At 53.7% G+C, this 21078-nt stretch overlaps 1 protein-coding gene across 1 annotated transcript in view; it reads right to left on the bottom strand.

Moving 5' to 3' along the window:
- Positions 1–6019: 6019 nt before the first annotated feature.
- The window catches only part of JMJD6 (jumonji domain containing 6, arginine demethylase and lysine hydroxylase), a 210758-nt gene continuing 195699 nt past the window's right edge, over positions 6020–21078 (bottom strand). The window contains exon 6 of the mRNA XM_069654657.1: positions 6020–6422. Coding sequence (XP_069510758.1) covers positions 6291–6422 — 132 coding nt within the window. The 3' untranslated portion in view covers positions 6020–6290. The remainder of the gene's footprint in view (positions 6423–21078) is intronic.

Here is a 21078-nt window from a genome sequence, read left to right as displayed (position 1 = left end):
GGCTGGGTGTGGGGGTTGTCTTGGGGAAGGGAAGAAGCGGTCACATGCAGCCTCCTGCTGGGTGCGGAGGGCGGGGAGAGGTTGCATAGTGCAGCCTTGGGCTGGGAGAGGTCGTATAGTGCAGCCTCCTGCTGGGTGACAGAGGGCGGGGAGAGGTGGCATAGTGAAGCCTCTTGCTGAGGGTGGTCTTGTGGAGGGGAAGAAGCTGTCACATGCTGCTGCCGCCGCCTGCTGGGTGCCGGAGGGCTGGGGGAGGTTGCATAGTGCAGCCTCCTGCTGGGTGCGAGAGAGCCCACCTAGTGCAGCCTCCTGCTGGGTGCCGAAGGGCTGGGAGAGGTTGCATAGATCAGCCTCCTGCTGGAGGGCTGGGAGAGGTCACATAGTGCAGCCTCCTGCTGGGTCCCGGAGGGGAGAGGTCGCATCCTCCTGCTGGGTGCCAGAGGGGGTGGGGAGGGAAAGAGCAATGGCCACATAGCAGAGACTACTACTGGGCACCAGAGTGCAGAGTTCAACGTGCAGCCTCCTACTTGGTGCCGGAGGGCAGGGAGAGGTCGCATAATGCAGACTTCTGCTGGGTGCCGGATGGCAGGGAGCGGTCGCATAGTGCAACCTCCTGCTGGGTGCCAGAGGGCAGGGAGAGGTTGCATACTGCAGCCTCCTGCTGGGTGTCGGAGGGTGGGGAGAAGTGGCATAGTGCAGCCTCCTGCTGGGTGTCGGAGGGTGGGGAGAAGTGGCATAGTGCAGCCTCCTGCTGGGTGCCGGAGGGCAGGGAGAGGTCACATAGTGCAGCCTCCTGCTGGGTGCTGGAGGGCGGGGAGATGTTGCATAGTGCAGCCTCCTGCTGGGTGCCGGAGGGCAGGGAGAAGTCGTATAGTTCAGCCTCCTGCTGAGTGCCAGAGGGCTTGCATAGTGCAGCCTCCTGCTAGGTGCCGGAGGGCAGGGAGAGGACGCACAGTGCAGTACCCTGCTGAGTGTGGGGGTGGTCTTGGGGAGGGGAAGAAGTGGTCAAATGCAGTCTCCTGCTGGGTGAGGAGTAAGGTTGCATAGTGCAGCCTCCTTCTGGGTGCCGGAAGGCTGGGAGAGGTTGCATAGGGCAGCCTCCAGCTAGGTGCCAAAGGGCGTGGAGAGGTTGTATAGTGCAGCCTCCAGCTGGGTGCCAGAGGGTGGGGAGAGGTCGCATAAGGGAGCCTCCTGCTGGGTGGCAGGGAGAGGTTGCATAGTGCAGCCTCCTGCTGGGTGTGGTCTTGGGGAGGGAAGAAGCAGTCACATGCTGCAGTCTCCTGCTGGGTGACGGAGGGCGGGGAGAGGTTGCATAGTGCAGCCTCCAGCTGGGTGCCAGAGGGCGGGGAGAGGTTGCATAGTGCAGCCTCCAGCTGGGTGCCAGAGGGCGGGGAGAGGTTGCATAGTGCAGCCTCCAGCTGGGTGCCAGAGGGCGGGGAGAGGTTGCATAGTGCAGCCTCCAGCTGGGTGCCAGAGGGCGGGGAGAGGTCGCATAGTGCAGCCTCCAGCTGGGTGCCAGAGGGCGGGGAGAGGTCGCATAGTGCAGCCTCCAGCTGGGTGCCGGGGAGAGGTCGCATAGTGCAGCCTCCAGCTGGGTGTCAGGGAGAGGTCGCATAGTGCAGCCTCCAGCTGGGTGTGGTCTTGGGGAGGGGAAGAAGCAGTCACCTGCTGCAGCCTCCTGCTGGGTGCCGGAGGGCAGGGAGAGGTTGCATAGTGCAGCCTCCTGCTGGGTGCCGGAGGGCAGGGAGAGGTTGCATAGTGCAGCTTCCTTCTGGGTGCTGGAGGGTGGGGAGAGGTCGCATAGTGCAGCCTCCGGCTGGGTGCCGGGGAGAGTTTGCATAGTGCATGCTCCTGCTGGGTGCCAGAGGGCGGGGAGAGGTTGCATAGTGCAGCCTCCTGCTGGATGCTGGAGAGAGGTTGCATTGTGCATCCTCCGGCTGGGTGCCGGGGAGAGGTCGCATAGTGCATCCTCCGGCTGGGTGCCGGGGAGAGGTCGCATAGTGCAGCCTCCGGCTGGGTGCCGGGGAGAGGTCGCATAGTGCAGCCTCCGGCTGGGTGCCAGAGGGCGGGGAGAGGTTGCATAGTGCAGCCTCCTGCTGGGTGGTGGGGAGAGGTCGCATAGTGCAGACTCCTGTTGGGTGTGGGGGTGGTCTTGGTGAGGGGAAGAAGTAGTAACATGCTGCAGCCTCCTGCTGGGTGCCGGAGGGCGGGGTGAGGTCGCATAGTGCAGCGTCCTGCTGGGTGCCGGAGGGCGGGGTGAGGTCACATAGTGCAGCCTCCTGCTGGGTGCCGGAGGGCGGGGTGAGGTCACATAGTGCAGCCTCCTGCTGGGTGCCAGAAGGCGGGGAGAGGTCGCATAGTGCAGGCTCCTGCCGGGTGCCGGAGGGCGGGGAGAGGTTGCATAGTGAAGGCACCTTCTGGGTGCCGGAGGGCGGGGAGAGGTTGCATAGTGAAGGCTCCTGCTGGGTGCCGGAGGGTGGGGAGAGGTCGCATAGTGCAGCCTCCGGCTGGGTGCCGGGGAGAGTTTGCATAGTGCATGCTCCTGCTGGGTGCCAGAGGGCGGGGAGAGGTCGCATAGTGCAGCCTCCTGCTGGGTGCTGGAGGGTGGGGAGAGGTTGCATTGTGCAGCCTCCGGCTGGGTGCCGGAGGGCGGGGAGAGGTCGCATAGTGCAGCCTCCGGCTGGGTGCCGGGGAGATGTTGCATAGTGCAGCCTCCGGCTGGGTGCCGGGGAGAGGTTGCATAGTGCAGCCTCCGGCTGGGTGCCGGAGGGTGGGGAGAGGTTGCATAGTGCAGCCTCCGGCTGGGTGCCAGAGGGCGGGGAGAGGTTGCATAGTGCAGCCTCCGGCTGGGTGCCCGAGGGTGGGGAGAAGTCGCATAGTGCAGCCTTCTGCTGGGTGCCGGGGGGCTGCAGGGAATCGGGGGGGGGGGGGGAGGGGCAGAGATGTCTCACAGAACTTTCTCCCGCTGGACACCAGAGCGGATGTGAGGTTGCTTAGTGGGTAGAGGTCACATAGTGCAGCATCGTGTTGGGTGCCGGGGGTGTGGGGGGGAGAGGTCGCATAGTGCAGCCTCCGGCTGGGTGCCGGAGGGCGGGGAGAGGTCGCATAGTGCAGCCTCCGGCTGGGTGCCGGGGAGAGGTCTCATAGTGCAGCCTCCAGCTGGGTGCCGGGGAGAGGTCGCATAGTGCAGACTCCTGTTGGGTGTGGGGGTGGTCTTGGGGATGGGACGAAGTAGTAACATGCTGCAGCCTCCTGCTGGGTGTCGGAGGGCGGGGTGAGGTCGCATAGTGCAGCCTCCTGCTGGGTGCGGAGGGCAGGGTGAGGTTGCATAGTGGAGCCTCCTGCTGGGTGCCAGAAGGCGGGGAGAGGTCACATAGTGCAGGCTCCTGCTGGGTGCCGGAGGGCGGGGAGAGGTTGCATAGTGAAGGCACCTGCTGGGTGCCGGAGGGCGGGGAGTGGTCGCATAGTGCAGCCTCCGGCTGGGTGCCAGGGAGTTTGCATAGTGCATGCTCCTGCTGGGTGCCAGAGGGTGGGGAGAGGTCGCATAGTGCAGCCTCCTGCTGGGCGCTGGAGGGTGGAGAGAGGTCGCATAGTGCAGCCTCCGGCTGGATGTCGGAGGGCGGGGAGAGGTCGCATAGTGCAGCCTCTGGCTGCGTGCCAGGGAGAGGTTGCATAGTGCAGCCTCCGGCTGGGTGCCGGAGGGTGGGGAGAGGTTGCATAGTGCAGCCTGCGGCTGGGTGCCGGGGAGAGGTCGCATAGTGCAGCCTCCGGCTGGGTGCCAGAGGGTGGGGAGAGGTCACATAGTGCAGCCTCCGGCTGGGTGCCAGAGGGTGGGGAGAGGTCACATAGTGCAGCCTCCGGCTGGGTGCCAGAGGGCGGGGAGAGGTTGCATAGTGCAGCCTCTGGCTGGGTGCCAGAGGGTGTGGGAGAAGTCACATAGTGCAGCCTTCTGCTGGGTGCTGGAGGGCCGGGAGAGGTGGCATAGTGCAGCCTCCTGCTGGGTGCCGGGGAGGAGGGGCTGCAGGGAATTGGGGGGGCAGAGATGTCTCACAGAACTTTCTCCCGCTGGACACCAGAGCAGATGCGAGAGGTTGCATAGTGGGTAGTGGTCACATAGTGCAGCATCCTGTTGGGTGCCGGGGGGGAAGGGGGACGGAAGAGGTTGCATAGTGCAGCCTCCTGCTGGGTGCCAGATGGGGCAGGGAGGGAAAGAGCAATGGCCACATAGCGCAGACTACCAGAGTGCAGAGGTCACAGTGCAGCATCCTGCTGGTGTCGGAGGGAGGAAGTCATAGTGCAGCATCCTTGTGGGTGCAGGTGGGGTTGGGCACGGGAGAAGAGGTCACATAGTGGAGCCTCCTTCGGGTGCCGGAGGGAGGTGCTGGGTTGGGGCAGGAGAGAAGAGGTCACATAGTGCAGCCTCCTGCTGGGTGTGAGGGTGGTCTTGGGAAGGGCAAGAGGCGGTCACATGCAGCCTCCTGCTGGGTGCCGGAGGGCTGGGAGAGGTCACATAGTGCAGCCTCCTGCTGGGTGCCGGAGGGCAGGGAGAGGTTGCATAGTGCAGCCTCCTGCTGAGTGCCGGAGGGCAGGGAGAGGTCGCATAGTGCAGCCTCCTGCTGGGTGCCGGAGGGCGGGGATAGGTCGCATAGTGCAGCCTCCTGCTGGGTGTGGGGGTGGACTTGGGGAGGGGAAGAAGCAGTCACATGCTGCACCCTCCTGCTGGCTGCCGGAGGGCGGGGAGAGGTCACATAGTGCAGCCTCCTACTGGGTGCCAGAGGGCGGGGAGAGGATGCATAGTGCAGCCTACAGCTATGTCCCAGAGGGTGGGGAGAGGTTGCATAGTTCAGCCTCCTGCTGGGTGTGGGGTGGTCTTGGGGAGGGGAAGAACAGGTCACATGCTGCAGCCTCCTGCTGAGTGCCAGGGGTTGCAGGGAATCGGAGGTGGGGGGGGTGTGTGTGCGTGTGTGTACACGGTGAGGGGAAGAAAGTTGCATGCTGCAGCCTCCTGCTGGGTGCCGGAGGGCAGGGAGAGGTGGCATAGTGCAGCCTGTGGCTCGGTCCGGGGAAGGTAACAGGGGGGGGGGGTAGAGTTCACAGGGAAGGGACAAGGCAACAGTGCAGCCTCCAGCTGAGTGCCAAGGGGGCAGCAGTAGAGGTCGCCGTTTAACTTTCGGCTGGGTGCCTTTGGGGGGCGTGGGAGGGAAAGGGACATTAGTGGGCACAGTGCAGACTAATGCTTGGTGCAGGGGCAGAGAGGTTGCATAGTGCAGATTCCTGCTGGAGGACATAGGGCTTGGAGCAGCCTTCCCTTTGGTGTTGGACAGGCAGGAGGGATTATGGGTGTGAGGTTCACAGCACAGCCTCCTGCTCGATGCCAGAAGGGGGCTGTACAGGTCATATGATGAAACCTCCTGCTGGGTGACTTCAGAGGGAGAAGAGGTCTCACAGCGCAACCTTATGCTCAATGCCAGAGTGGGGGCGGTAGAGGTTGCATAGTGCAGTTACTCGCTACTCTGATGGCAGAAGGCAGACCAACAATTTGGTGCAGATTTGAGGGAGATCAAGGCAGTGCCAATTTTTTGCTGAAAACAGAAGGTTTGTGGAAAAATACTTCAGATGAAGGAACAAACAATGGTCACAGCACTGCCTCTTACTCTTTCATATTCAAAACGGTTTGGGTATGAATACTGTAAATAGTAGCGAAAGGACAAGGGCCTGACATTACTTTTAAAGATGTGGGGACCTCTGAGCTTGATCAGCAGTGCGTTAGGAGGCAGTAAGCACCTGCAATGCCAACAGGTTTTTCAGCCCAACTAGTCCTCCAAAACGAAGGCCCATGAGCCCAAGATGCAACGAGTAGCATCTGGAATCCAAGCTATAGCTCCAACCACCTACACAAAGGCATACGCTACACAAATATTTGTACTGCAACACTTATTTGCATTAACATCTTATTTTAGCCAAAGAGTCATTGGATGAGAGCATAATGAAAGCTTTGAAGGCAACAAAGGATAACCAAAAGAATTAAGACCAGCTGTAATTACAATAAAATGTGAATAGCTACAAAAGGATAAAAACAAAAATATACAATCTGTCTCTTTAAAATATTTCAAATAATTCCCAATGGCACAGTTGGTGCCTAACCTGAAGCACTTTAGGATGAAAAAAGTATCTGAAAATGGCTTGAAGGACCAGACATTTTTGCAAATCTAGCACTATCCTCCAATCTCGCTGAACAATCCATGCTTTATTCTTCTGTAGAGCAGTCTTAGTCTTGGAAAGCAGGTCTGTCACCTGGATGAGCTGCGCTCTTTGCTGACGCAATCATCCTGAGACATTGTGTCTCCATTTTCAATCATACTACATGTTCGCCTCTTTTTTCTGCGGTGAGTCATTGCATCTTCTTCAGAGCCAGAGTCTCCCTAAGAAACAAACAAGTGTCAGAGCATGGTTACGTAAATTAAAGATACAGAAATGTTTTGTACCTGTAATAATGGTTAACCAGCATGCAAGTCTTACGCATATGAACAGACCGCATAGGGTATTTGAGGAAACGGTGGTCAATTAAGCATGAACAATGTACTTATGTATCGGTTCCTTTAAAATCAGTCAGGTCTCGTCACTATTATGAAAGACAGCATGCTGGTTAGAGACAAGTGTCTCCTACAATGCTTTGCAGCAACTGTGCCATAATCAATTTAATTCGTAATTCATGACATGTGCCTAGAAACAAATGCTGGGGTGGTTTGGCCCCATTACTTTATTGAGTAAGTGTTTTTTCAGAGAGTAAAGGTTACAACTGTCTTATTTCCATCTGAAGATTTAATAGCTTACCAAGTCACAGTTGTTTTTAGGTTCCGACCATTTTTTATTTTTTGAACATTTGTATGGTGCTGATACATCAAAAAGTGTTTCCCAGTGCCACACCATAAGGTGGTGTGGGGGTACAGAAGATAAAGTTACATTAACAGTTCTACTAGGCCCTATGACATTCGGCCCATGCAAGTGCAATAAGAAAGTGCAGGGAGAGGGGACTGGGCAAGTGCAAGGGTGGCCCAGGAAAGCAGGTGCTCAGGGAAAAAGGGATGGGGTCAACTTGTGCGAGGGAGGGGGATTGCACCAGACTCAGTAAGCTAGTCAGGTAAGGGTTCCCAGGGGCAAGTGCTGGTAGGAGGGGAGACTGGTCGAAGGAGGGCCTGGACCCAGTAAGGCTCACAAGGGATACAGGCAACCAGACACAGGTAGGTGGAACTAGCAGAGAAGGGAGAAGAAAAGGAAGGTCTTGAGGAGCTTCCGGAATTTAAGGAGACCTGGCTCAAGACCAAGAGGGGCAGGAAGGCCATTCCAGAGGGAGGCTCCTGCAGAAGAGAGAGATCTACCACCCACTCTCTGCTTGGAGAAGCGTCTGACTTGCAGAGAGTTAGAGCTAGAGGATCAAAGAACTCTAGCAGGTTGGTATTTAGGGAGAGAGTTGGATGTGGCGAGGTCCCAGGCCCAGAAAGACTTGTGGATGATGCAGAGGGTCTTACGACTAGCAACCTACCATAAAACATGCTAAATGAAGAGTTATTGGGATTTATCATAACCCATGCAACAGCCCAGATATTGTGTGACATTGGTTTGATTAGGTTTCATCATATAGTTCTGCTGTTGTGCACATTTACTGTTCTGTCAGTGTAATGAGATTGAACGCATGACCCATTTCATGCCATGTAAATGCATTGAGCAGGGCAGTAGTGGAGGTCATTGGTCTGTCCCTGCAGTAATCACATTGTGGCATATACTCGGGGGTGACAGAATCTCCTTTGACTAGGCAAAATGTATGTGAGCAAAGGGGAAAATAAGAACATTCTGTGGAATGTTAAGATATATTAGCTCTGCATTACAAGACATTGGACATGCAGTGTGCTCAGCAATGCTAGAGTGCTGCTTTTAGAAGACATTCTGAAATTTGACTGACTGTTCACATGACGGCTGTCTTCTGTGCTAATTCCCTTCAACCTTAGAGAGCCCCAGCTCTTTAGCTGGACATTTTAATTTTAACCCTGGAGTGAGTGAGCCCTTTTTCACGCTCATGTGTTTTGACCTGATTTGGATTGTGTGTTCTTTGTTTTTGGAGTCTGACAATCTACATAGGCATTTTGTTCGTCTATGGTGACACACGGCACCTTCAGTCCAGTGTCACAGAGAAATGCTTTAGATTTCTCATAAGGTTTAAATACCTTTTCTTGTGTGAACTACTGTTCCCAAGACTAGTAAAGTGAAATTGACTTTACTTACCTTTTCTCTTTTGTGGGTCCAGCACAAACCATCTTATGTGGAGTGCTGGGGAGTTACTTAGTAGCCCCTTATCCTACTTCCGTAACATTTTTTATGTTACCCACACTACTTTAAATGGCTGGTGGCAGTGGCTTAATTTTCCTATCATTGTGCTTTTCTACCACAGGCTGAATCCTCAGCTGCAGCTTAACACCCATGGGTGACCATTTTGTCGAAATGGCACCTGGCCTTCTTTCTGCGCCATTTTCTGTTTGTGAGGTCTTTGGAACAAGTTACTTACCTGTAACTGTTGTTCTCCAGCATGGGTCTGGCATGGATTCACATGCTCATGAATATTCCCTGTTGTCAGGCTGGGAATCCTCGGTAAAGAAAAATCAGTATCAGTTTCGTTTCTGATCTGTCTTTCGTAGTAGTAACCAATCACTGATCTCTGCGTCACACTGACCACAGCCAATGACTGCCATCTCCCTAAGCCACGCCTCTGGCAGCCATCTTCAGATTTGGTAGCATGTGAAGTGGCAGTATGACCAAGTGAAGAGCAGAGGGGTAGGCGGGAGGGTTCGCATGTGAATCCATGCCAGACCCATGCTGGAGAACAACCGTTACAGGTAAGTAACTTGTTCCTTCTCCAGCATGGGGTCTGGCATGGATTCACATGCTCATGAATATAAGAATACATAGCAGTATACACATGCACAACCACGGTAGGTGGCAAAAGGCTCAACATTAAGCAATACAACAACTCAACATTAAGCATCTCTTACCTCCTCACCAGGCTCACCTTAAGCGAACAGGTTGCGCAGCACTGCTTGGCCGACCCTGGACTCCTCCCTGGAATCCCGATCGACGCAGTAGAATCTCGTGAAGGTGTGCGTCGACCTCCACATAGCAGCCCTGCAGATGTCCAGCAGGGGCACACCAGATAGGAACGCCGTAGTAGCAGCGATCGCTCTGGTCGAATGGGTTCTCGGACGGCCTGGCAGCGGTCGGTTAGCCAACCGGTGGCAGTGCATGACGCAGCCGGAGAGCCATCTGGAAATAGAAGACTTTGAGAGAGCCTTCCCTTGATTCACAGGTCCAAAGTTCACAAACAGCTGTGATGTCCTCCGAAAACTCTTTGTGCGGTCCACGTAGAACTTCAGCGCTCTAGCCACAACTAGCGAGTGCAAAGTCCTCTCGGCCGTCGGCGAAGGAGACGGGAAGAAAACAGGTAACACCAGAGGCTCGTTAAGATGGAAGTCCGACGGCACCTTGGGCATAAAGTAGGGGTGCGTCCTAAGCACCACCCTCGAGGCATGGAAAGTCAAGTACGGTGCTTTGCAGGATAGGACCTGGATCTCTCCCACTCGTCGTGCAGAGGTAATGGCCACCAGGAATGCAGTCTTCCACGACACAAACTTCATCGGTGCGGAGTGCATCGGCTCGAATGGGGGCCCCATGAGCCTGGTCAGCACCATGTTAAGTTCCCACGCTGGGGCAGGGGCCTTCACCGGCGGGAACTTCCGGAACAGTCCTTTCATAAACTCTTTTACCAGTCGATGGGACCACAGGGATGTCCGTCCTGTGGTTCTGGTATATCTGGAGATCGCCGCCAGATTAATCTTAATGGAGGCATGGGCTAGCCCAGCCTTTGCCAGCAATAGCAGGTACGGCAGCACTTGAGGGGCCGTAATCCGTAGGGGGTTGATCTTCTGTGCTCGGCACCAGATAGAGAACCTCTTCCACTTGTGACCATAGCATTTGAGAGTCGAGGTCGCCCTGGCCTTTGCAAGAACCCCTCTGCAGTCGGCCGGTATATCGTACCCTCCAAACTCTAGCGCTGCAGGAGCCAAGCCTGCAGGTTCAGCGACGCCGGGTTGTGGTGGAAGATGGCGCCTCCTTCTCTGGAGAGAAGATCCGCGTCTGCTGACAGCTTGATGGGTGGGGACGTTGACAAGTCCAGAAGGTCCGGGAACCAGATCTGCTTCGGCCACGCCGGTGCGACGAGGATCATCCTGCACCCGGACCTCTTGATCTGGTTGATGAGTCGAAGCAGCAACGGCAACGGAGGGAACGCATACAGGTATAGGCCGCCCCAGGGGAACGAGAACGCATCGCCCATGCTTCTCGGCTGGGGAAACCTGCTGGCGAACCTCTGGCACTTCGAATTCGTCGCTGTTGCGAACAGGTCGATTTGGGGTTTGCCCCATCGTCGGAAGAGTTGATCCACCTGATCCTGGCGCAGCTCCCACTCGTGACACGCGCGCAGCTCCCTGCTGAGCGAGTCGGCGATGGGGTTTCTTTCTCCTGCCAGGTGGAAGGGAACCAGGAACATCCCCTGGGCGACCGCCCAGTGCCACAGATCCTGTGCCTCTATGGATAGGGCTGGGGATCTGGTGCCTCCCTGCTTCCGTATGTAAAACATTTTCGTGGTGTTGTCCGTGAAGATCCGCACCACCTTGCCCTCGAGCGACAGGAGGAACGATTTGAGAGCCCAGAACACGGCCCGGAGTTCCAGGATGTTGATGTGCAGGAGCTTCTCCTCCGGGAGCCAGAAGCCTCTTGCGTGGAGATCTCCGGTGTGGGCGCCCCAACCCTCCAGGGAAGCGTCCGTCATCACCGTCTCCTGGTATGCCGGCGTCTGAAAGTCCTTGCCCGCCATGAGGTGCGCTCAAACGCCCCACCACTGAATCGCCCGCCGGAACACCTCGTTGAGGGGGACCCTGTCTTCGAAGGTGCCCGTCACCTGCATCCAACGGGCGTCGAGAAATTCTTGGAGGGCGCATCCGTAGTCTGCAGAGGCGCACCAGGTAGATGCAAGAGGACATCATCCCCAGGAGGGACTTGATGGACCTCACCCTGGCCACGTCCGTGGCTAGCAGGTGCTGCACTTTGTCCAGAATGGTCTTCGTCCGTTCTTCTGACGGTGCCGCCAGGCGCCTCACTGTATCGAGCTTCGCTCCCAGAAACAGGGCCACCTGTGACAGCACCAGGTGGGACTTCGGGTAATTTATTGCGAATCCCAGGTCTGTGAGTAGCTGGACGGTCCTCGCAGTGTGTTCGACGGTGAGTTCCCTCGTCCTTGAGCGGATGAGCCAGTCGTCCAGGTAGGGGTAGATGTGAATCCCCTGCAGGCGCAGCCGCGCCGCCACAGGTGCTAGGCACTTGGTAAAGACCCTGGGGGCCGACTTCAATCCGAACGGCATTGCTCTGAATTGGTAGTGGCGTCCCTGGACGACAAACCTGAGGAACTTTCGGTGACTTTTGAGGATGGGAACGTGGAAGTATGCATCCTCCAGGTCCAACGACGATAGAAAGTCGCCTTCCTCCAGCTGTCCCAGCACGTGCTGGAGGGTGACCATCCTGAACTTTTGTGACCTGATGTATTTGTTCAAACGACGAAGATCCAGGTTGGTGCGCCAGCCGCCCGTCTTCTTCCTGACGAGGAAGTACCTTGAGTACACCCCGGAGCCTCTTCGGGACGAGCTCAATGGCGCCTTTCCTGAGCATCGCCCGTACTTCCAACAGCAGTTGCGGGACGCGATTTTCCTTCCTGGCCACAGGTGGAACGTGAGGGCACTTCTTCAGGAATTCGATAGAGTGTCCTCTTGCCAAGGTATCCAGCACCCAACCGTCGGTGGAGATGGCCTTCCACACGCCGACGAACTTCCTCAGCCGGCCTCCCACTGGGGTGCTTCGGTGGGGGCCCGAGGCCACGGGCGGTTCAGTCCTGCTTGGAGGTGGTGGCCTTGCCGCCCTGGCCACCTTCAAACGGCGGCGAGGCGCTCCCTGCTTGCCGCGACCCCTGTAGGCCTCCTGAGACGAGGAGCGTGCCGCCTGGCGGTAGGACGAGCCACCGCTGGATCCCTTGGAGGCCCCCCTGTCTGCATCCGGAGCTCCGAAAGGGCCGTCGTTGCTGAAGGGCTCCTAGGGCGCGGGCCGTCTCCGTCTTTATGGCTTGGAGGGATTCGTCAACCGCCTTCCCGAACAAGTTGCTGCCGTCGAACGGCATGTCCAACACCCTGGTCTGGACGTCCTGACCGGTAGGAAGTCCAATATGGGGGCCAGCTTAAACCTGTCGTAACGGGCCACGATTGCCAGGGCGTTGGCCGCTTTGATCGTCGTCGCCGCCGACGAAGTGACCCGTCGCCCCATGGCGTCCAACTTCCTTCCCTCGCCGTCCAGAGGGGAATTCGACGTTGAGGCTCCTGACCCCGCCGCTTTCTTCTTCGCCGCAGCCGAGACGACCGAGTCTGGCGTTGGCTGGGCCCTGAGGCACAGGGGAGCGGTCTCGGGGACCCGGTACTTCTTCTCGTACCGGTCCCGTTTGCTGGTGCCGTGGAGGGGCTCTTGAGTACCGACAGGCCCTCCTCCCAGATGTCAATGATTAGAGGCACCGCGATGATAGTCTTCCTCTTGGCCTCCCGGCGCTGATAGAGGAAACCTTCCTTTTTCTGCTCCTCCTGGCAGAGCTGGAACAATTCGGACCCCCTGGCGATCATGGCGTGGAATGAGCCAATCTCGTCGGGCGGAGAGGCCCGTGCGAACGGGAGACCCGTTCCGTCGTCACCGCCGTCGCCCTCAGAACCCGTCGTCGAGCCCACCGCACCGTCATCTCCCGACTCGTGGGAGGATGAGGAGGGAACTGCAGGCCTTACGGGGACGAGTGGAGGAGAGGGTTGGGTCCTCCGTCGTTTGTTCGGAGGACTTCCCGACGGGCCAGGTTGCGGGTCCTCCGGCCTGGCCCGTGGTAATCTCGTCCTTATCTCCGAGCATAAGGACTGGATTGCAAACAAAATGGCCGCCGAGCTATCCCGAGGCCTAGGTTCCGGCTGCGCCGGAAGGGAAGGCTGCTCTTCCTCGGTTATCTCCCGAGGATCTTCCTTGCGGGATTGAACCTTCTCGAATTGGACTTCGAGATTCCTCACGACCTCGGTCAGTTCCCCCTCCGAGGCTGACTCCGAGCTCGAGGAGGCTACCGTGCCCCCCCCCCCTTTTTCCATCACGGGGGCCATGACAATGGGCTGAAAAGAGGATTCCCTCCTTGGCGGCAGGGAAACTCTAGTCCCGGAGGCAGTCTCTGCTGGCGGGGTCTCTGCCGGCTTGGCCAGAGTCGCCTCGATAGAGGCCTTTGCCTGCTGGTTAGGGGCCTTCACCACCTTTGGTGCGTCTTGGGCCTTCTCCTTAGGGGGAGGGGCGACGCCTCACTCCCCCGCTCCTGAGATCGTACGGGGCTTCTCCCGAAGCTTACCCGGGGTCTCGGACTTCCTCTTCCCCGAACCGGAGAGCTGGCTCGTGGTGGACTGTGCCGGGGAAGGTGCGCCCTGCCTGGCGACCGAAGAGCCCGACCTTTCGGCGCTCCCGGAGCCAGCGAACTCGCAGCGCCTGGCCTGGTGTTGGGCGCCCGCACAGGACTTAGAAGCCCGCTCGGACCCTTGCTTCTTCTTCTCACCCGTTGAGCCCTTCTCCAACCAGCTGGCGAGACGGGATCGACGGTCCCTTATGGTCCACTCCGACAAGTTCTTGCAGAACTGGCAGTCCTTCTCTACATGAGTCTTGTCCCCATGAAGACAGTAGAGGCATCTCGAATGTTCGTCCTCAAACACATTTTGCAGCCCGCATCCAGGGCAGCTGCGAAACAGCTTGGGTCCGGGTGACGAACTCGCGTCCTGGGCCATCTCGAAGTAGGCCGCAAATCTTCTGGAATCCTCCAAGAGGTTGATTCGACGAAATCTTCACCCTTGAGGGGCGTAGGAAAATCCTGCAACGGGTACCCGTTAACGGAAGTAGAAACGGTGGAGCTTGAGGCTCGATTAACCGAAAAAATGTGAAAATTCACCTGAAAAAGCGCGAAACACGCAGCAAAAACTCGAGAGCTAAGCACAAGGACTCCCAACACTTGAACGTGCGGTAAAAATCTGAAGATGGCTGCCAGAGGCGGGGCTTAGGGAGATGGCAGTCATTGGCTGTGGTCAGTATGACGCAGAGATCAGTGATTGGTTACTACTACGAAAGACAGATCAGAAACGAAACTGATACTGATTTTTCTTTACCGAGGATTCCCAGCCTGACGACGGGGAATATTCATGAGCATGTGAATCCATGCCAGACCCCATGCTGGAGAACTTGAGTTTTACCCTGTGCACCAAGCCAGGTTTGTGCCCTTTGTTCGTTTTGCCTTTGGCGGGCTTCAGTACTGAAACCCGTCTCTGGCTCCAGTGTGTCTGGAAGGGCAGGAAGTGAGGGAGGTTCCCAAGACCCCAGTGTCCTTTGTCTTTAGGAATGCCTGAACGAACCCAGTCTTTTCAGGACAGCCACCGTGCTGTTTGAGCGACATCTAGGTTGTACATGAATGGGAGAAACTTGCTTAAAAGGCAAGGGTTTTGGGACTAGAGACAGTCGACCACTGGGAAGAACAACCCAATGAAGAAACAGTGAACTAAGCTTGCTGCATCCTCCTGGACCTTTGAATTGCCCCGTGAAGCCCTGCTGCTGTGCTGGAACTCTTTCTGATCGACAAGAGAAGCGCCGGAAAAAAGGACGGCTTCTTCCCTTGGGTTAGTGGGACCAACTACCCCTGAGACGAACTTCACTGGACCATCTTCCCCGACTGGCTGTACTTCTTTGCTGCTGCAGGTACAGAGTGCCTGGAGTCGAGAAATCCGTAGTCGAGTGCAGCTTCTGCAATCCGGCCAGAAGCTCCAGTAGTCTCCTAAAGACCCTCCAGAGGTAGAACGACCAGAGCTCAAGACCCCTCACCGGAATGCAGGACTCAAGGCGTGAATGAAGCCCAACCGGTGTCCAAGATCTGCAGTGGTGACGTTTACCGAGCGCTGAAACTGTAAAGTGCTGATCTGTAAAGAACCTATAGCTGCCGCCGACCTCCGAATTGCTGCCGCAGGAGTCCTCTCTCTTGTCCCCACGACTGAGACCCAGCAATCCAGGACCTGCATCGCTGCAACCAGACAGAAGCCATCTGGACCACTCTTCTGTTCCGACTTGGGGTACTTACCTCAGTGTCTTTAGCTTTGCTTCTCTCAGTTGAGACTGGCAATAGCTACTTTGCTAGAGTTAATTTCAGCTCAAACCTTCACAAGTGTAACTGCTTGTGACCCTACAGTGATTTTTCTTCAACCAACTGCAAGACTTTGTTATCTAAGAAGTGCCTCAGCTCCATAGACTGTGCTCCAATTGACTTTGGCTATCCTGGCTCCCAGCAGACTCTTCTAGTCCAATTGACTTTGATAATGTGGCTTTAAACTATTATTGCTGGGAAAGGTTTTTGTCTAGACTTCATTGGAAGATTTAAGTGCTCACATGCTCTGAGAACCTGTTTAACCTTTCCTTTCTACAAACCTCAGAATCTACAAAGTGTACTAGTGACATAAATGCAATTACTGTCCTTGTTAGTGAAGTCACCCGTGTAGGAAGTGTTTAAAAGCATTTCTACAGGAGTATCTACTAGCTTTGTGTTGATTCTGGAAAAGTATATTTGATTGTTACCTATATCGCCCTTTTTAAAGAATGCTAATTTAAAAACTAATGTTAAATAACTAACTAAAACCTTGAGTGTAAGTGTTACTTGTATTTGCGAATGTCATTGCTACAGCTCAAACTTACCACTCTTGAAAAGCCTGGCTGCTCAGTCAAACTACCAACTTGTGTAGTACAGGCCTATACCAAGAGGTGGGTTACCTAGAGGACAAGTGTTGTGTAATCTCCCAGAGGGTTACTACATCAATTATTGCCTAACAGCCAACATATGGTCATACAGCAATGAGGAATGCAGTGCCAATTCTGCATCACAAAAGACAAAACTGGTACACACCACCTTGAAACTGAAGTGCAACAGGATGTGGGCTGAGAGTTTTCAGTCACTGTTAGGACCGGTTTTATATACTCTGGCCTGGTGGACAGATGTATAGAATGACAATCTATATTGTGACAGTGACAACTCTGTAGAGCTGTAGCCAAACCAGTTCAAGGTAGCTAGGTGAGTGGTCTAGGCTAAGTCTCAAGAGGTGGTGTGTTTAAGGGGATCCACAATGAGTACACACAGTGCAGCAGTCAAAGATTACACTTGGACAATCAGGTATAAAAATACTTCTTTACTTATGGCCAAAACACAGTGAGAAAGGACTAAAAACCGGTAATATCACACAACAGTCAAATTAGATCCAGTTATAAAAGTACTGGTGTAGGGCAAAATACATATCAAACCTCTGAAAAGAAAGGTACAGGTAAGTATTTGCACTACAAATCCACAGAGAATCAACCCTAACTTCAGAAGTCCAACCCCGAGTTGTCTGGGGCCTTGTGCCCAAAAGTTCAGCAAAGTTTCCACATAGTTTCTGAAGCTGAAAAAAATTAAGGAAGGGTCTCTGGGGTCCAATGAACAGTTCCAAGTGTCAGGGGGCAAGTTAAATTAGCGAACCAACGTGTTCCCAAATTTCGGAGTGCTTGTGTGAACATGCAATGGCAAAGCCAAAGTGTTAGAAATTTTTTATAAAAGTCAGCAAACTTTTAAAGGGAATTTACGGGGCAGGTTAAGTATCGCCATAATGCACCCCCCTGTCCGCCGATTGTTCATGGGACTTGGCAGGTTGGATGAAGAAGCTTCGAGGTCACTTTTCCCGTCAGCCTCAGCCCTTGTTCCCCAAAGGTTGCAGGTTCAAGCAGCTCTCCGGTCGGTGTCTGATGCATTTGCAAGGACTCTCAGTGGAAGACTGCAGCAAAACTATGCAGGGACCCTCTCAGGACAGGAATGGATACAGGAAAGCAATTTCGGCCAACAATGCATGGCGACGCAAAGGGACTTGCATGTCACAGTCCGACTTTCCCTCCTAACTCGGGTCCCCCTTGCTACTAGGACCACGAAATTTCACATTAAGTCTTGTAGCACAAGCTGAGGATCCCCTTGAGTTCCAGGCCTCAACTCAGAATGGTGCAAGCCAACGTCAATAATGGATGTTCCCTCCACTCCAAGTTTCGCAGCTCCTTCGCAGGATTGCTGGAGATCCCCTTCAAAACAGGGCTCTCCAACCCTTCTTCCGACGGGTCTCCAGTTTCCTCGCGGGTTTTGCCGCTGGATAGGAGACTTGGCTCCTTTAGAGATCCTCGAAGAAACTGAAGAGTGGCTGCAGGGGTCCTCTTATCCAAAAAGCAAGGCAAGAGCAGCAGCCCCCACCAGCCAATAGTAGATCTGACCCACACACACCCCAGCAGTGGTCCAATCAGGACCACTGGCAGCAAAACTCATTGATTCAACCTAGACACACTGGCACCAGTTTGTGGATTGGGACAGACAGTCCCAGCCCACTTCCTGCTTGAAATTGGGATTTGTTGTCCAGGAGCAAAAAGCAGATCCTGGGCATCTGGCATAACCAGTTAGGCAGGAGCTACCTCTGGGGGACCAGGAGCTACTACAGACTGCACAGCAAACCTAACTTTGCGCAAGATGCAAACTAACTTTTGTCCATTTTATTTGATCCAATATGCTCTAAATGTCCCGTAAGTGTGTTCATCGTCCTTTATATACATCCCCAAATATAAAATGTTAGTATCACATAGCTAGGTTTGTATAGCACCACTTGCCTGAGGAGTCAAAAGTAGCTCCTGGTGTTTCGACAGTTTTTCTGAAGTCCAGGACTTAGTAAAACCATTCAACTGAGGCAATACAAGACTTCACTCTTACTAAGGCTGTACCACCAGAGTTCATGTTAGCGTAGACAGAGCAGCCAGGCTTTTCGTAGGGAGGGAGAGAGAGAGGGCTGTATAATCCATACAAATGAAATTGTAATACAAATGGACTAAACAAACACTATATGCAAGTAGGCCTGGATAAATCTTGGGGGAAATAAGTACCATCACATTATATGTAACCACAACTATAGAAAAACACAACACTATGCTTTAAGGTACACAGACGAAAGCATATAACCTTATTTAGAACACCTAACTCTAGGGAAGTCAATACCAATAGTTACTTTTAAATTACTTTCAGTAATACCAGGGTAGTAGTCTCCATCAGTTGTACCGTGATGCACTTGCATGGTCCGAATGACAGTATCATCAACTGGACATGATACTTTTCCAATTTTGTGAAACAGATTCTAGGAACAGTATAAACCTATAACTCTATGATTCAGGATAAGTTATTCTAGGGGAGTTGGACCTTGGGGTGTAATATTCAATTACAGCTGCTTTTCAGTTCAAAGACTAAGGGACGCAATAATAAACTTATTTTAGGATAACAGTTATACTCCAGGTAAGTAAAACCTATACACTTAACATTTTTACACTTATTATATTATTATTACAGGAGCTATAAGCAAATTAAAGGCAGGTATGAACCCAAGACTGTTTTTGTGTTGGTCTACAACAGACCAAGGAAAGCAAAACCCAGCGTTACATTTTACGAATGACTGAGTTATTCTAGGAATGTAAAACCTAATGCAGACTTTCTGGACAGGCTAACAGCAAGTGAGGAGAAGCAAGACCCAGTTGGGGACACTCATACCTTTATCCTAACAGGAATAGTGAAGTGAAACTACCAGCATTACTTTTGGGAAGAGGCACAACCAAATCACATGCGAGTAATATAACCTTACAGCTCAGCACAGAAGATTTTGCAGCAGGACTACTTCAGGATCTGCAGCCAAAAACATGGTCGTTGAATTCCTTCATTAAGACGACAGAAGACAGGACACTGGAAGGACTTTTGCAGCAAGGATCACAAGGATCTAGGCAAGGTTTTCCTTGCCACAAAATATTGTCAGTCAGATTCTCGTTGTTTGCAAGGTCCAGCACTCTGGTGAGGGCACTTTTTGGACTGGAATCGTGAGATCCAGTCGGAGGCCCACGAAGTTTCAGCAAGATTCACCATTCGGAAGACCATGCACTGCACAATGGCTTGAGGTCCCAGGGTATTGCACCCCCTCAAGGTCGCAGCACAGCGTGGGATGGCTCACAATTCATGTCTTCTTGAGCCCGCTAGGCTCTGGGCCGGGGTTGTTGTTTAAAGAGTCCCCAGATCAATTGGAAGGAAGGGCTACAGCAGGCTCCGGTTACACAGAAGGCTCTCCGGTCGCTGGAAATTGGAGCTCCCACAGGGCCAGAGAGCTCCAAAGTGAAAGCCACTGTAGGCAGAAAGACTGCGGCATGGAAACACAACCGCATTGTGTTTCTACCTGCCTTGGCTTTCACTTTGGGTCTCCAGGGCTCCTCCGGGGGAGCCCGGGAGACCCAAAGTGAAAGCCACGGCAGGCAAAAACAACGCGGTTGCGTTTCAAAAACGCTGCAGTGTTTCTTTCTAAGTTTCTCGGGCTCTTCCGGCGCGGAGGAGCGCGAGAAACTTAGAAAGAAAAACCACAGCGTTTTTTAAACACAACGTTGCATTAATGTTTGCGGTAGCTTCAGCTTGGAGCCCAAATACGTTTTAAAAGCTGCAGTTTTATTTCTAAGTTTTCCGGGCTCCTCCAGCCCAGAAAACGTAGAAAAAAAAACGCAGCTAGGGCTTATTTAAAAAATAAAAATAAATAGCACTTACCGAGATGCAGCTGCAGCTTTCCTGCCTGTAGTCTCTGGTCCCCGTCCTCAGAGTCCGGCACCAATGAAGCAAAAGCCACCCAGTGGTAGCTTTTGTTTACTACAGCTGGCTGGCTTTTGCTTCATTAGTGCCGCAAAGGTAAGCACAGGCGGCATCCATTTCACAAAATGGATGCCCCCTAGTGCTTGCAATTTTAAAGTTTGAGCTTCATTTGCTCGAAACTTTCCATAGGGACTTAAAAAAATGACAATGCATTACTTACCGTAAAAGCATTTCTGATGATTGTATCTGCTTAGATTCACATGCTGTGCATAGGTCCGACATCCAGTGGTCACTGCGGAGTATTGCATTTTGTTTTTCGTAGTCGAAAAGGGACGTCGACAAGGCGGGTCTGAAATACTATCCCTATAGTGACGTGTGTTGTACCCACAATCCCTCATGCGTCAAGGTCCCTCCGTTTGTATTTTTCTGCCCTGAGGGAGCCTTCTAGACGTGAGTGAGTACAGAAAAAAGAGAGATATAAAAGGAAGTCTATGTTCCTTCCATCCGAGCGGGGAGGAAGGGTGGGCGCATGTGAATCTAAGCAGATACAATCATCAGAAATGCTTTTACGGTAAGTAATGCATTGTCTTCTGATGTTTGTTAATCTGCTTAGAATCACATGCTGTGCATAGACTAGCGAGCAGTACCCGGAGTTGGCGGTGGGTTATGAGAAGGAACAGTAGAGAAAAGATGTCTTAATACTGCCTGACCCACCTGGGAGTCAGATCTCGAGTGTGCATCTAGACAGTAGTGTTTTGTAAAGGTGTGCACAGAACTCCAGGTAGCCGCTTTGCAGATGGACTCAAGGGGAACATTTGCAATGAATGCTATGGATGCCCCCGCGCCTCGAGTAGAGTGTGCTCTAGGCTTAAAGGGCAGTTCTCTCTTAGCAAGAGTATAGCAGAGAGTGATGCATTGAACAATCCATCTAGAAATAGTGGACTTTGAAACTGCATCCCCTTCTCTTCCTGCTGCCACCGAGACGAAGAACTGATTAGTCTTCCTCAGTGGTCTGGTTCTTTCCATGTAGAACATGACCGCTCTGCGCACATCTAGTGTGTGCAGAGTTTTTTCTCCCAAGTTGGAAGGATTTTGAAAGAACGTTGACAGTTCTATAGATTGGTTTACGTGGAATTTCGATATGAACCTCGGAGCAAACCTTGGGTGTGTGCGTAGAACCACCTTATCTCTGAACTGTAACGAAGGGGTCTAGAACAGAAAGAGCCTGT

This window comes from Ambystoma mexicanum, chromosome 3q (genome assembly GCF_040938575.1).
Source record: "Ambystoma mexicanum isolate Mex_15411 chromosome 3q, UKY_AmexF1_1, whole genome shotgun sequence".
NCBI classification, from domain to species: domain Eukaryota; kingdom Metazoa; phylum Chordata; class Amphibia; order Caudata; family Ambystomatidae; genus Ambystoma; species Ambystoma mexicanum.
The sequence above is the reverse complement of the archived record's forward strand: the minus strand, read 5'-3'. Positions and strand labels throughout refer to the sequence as shown.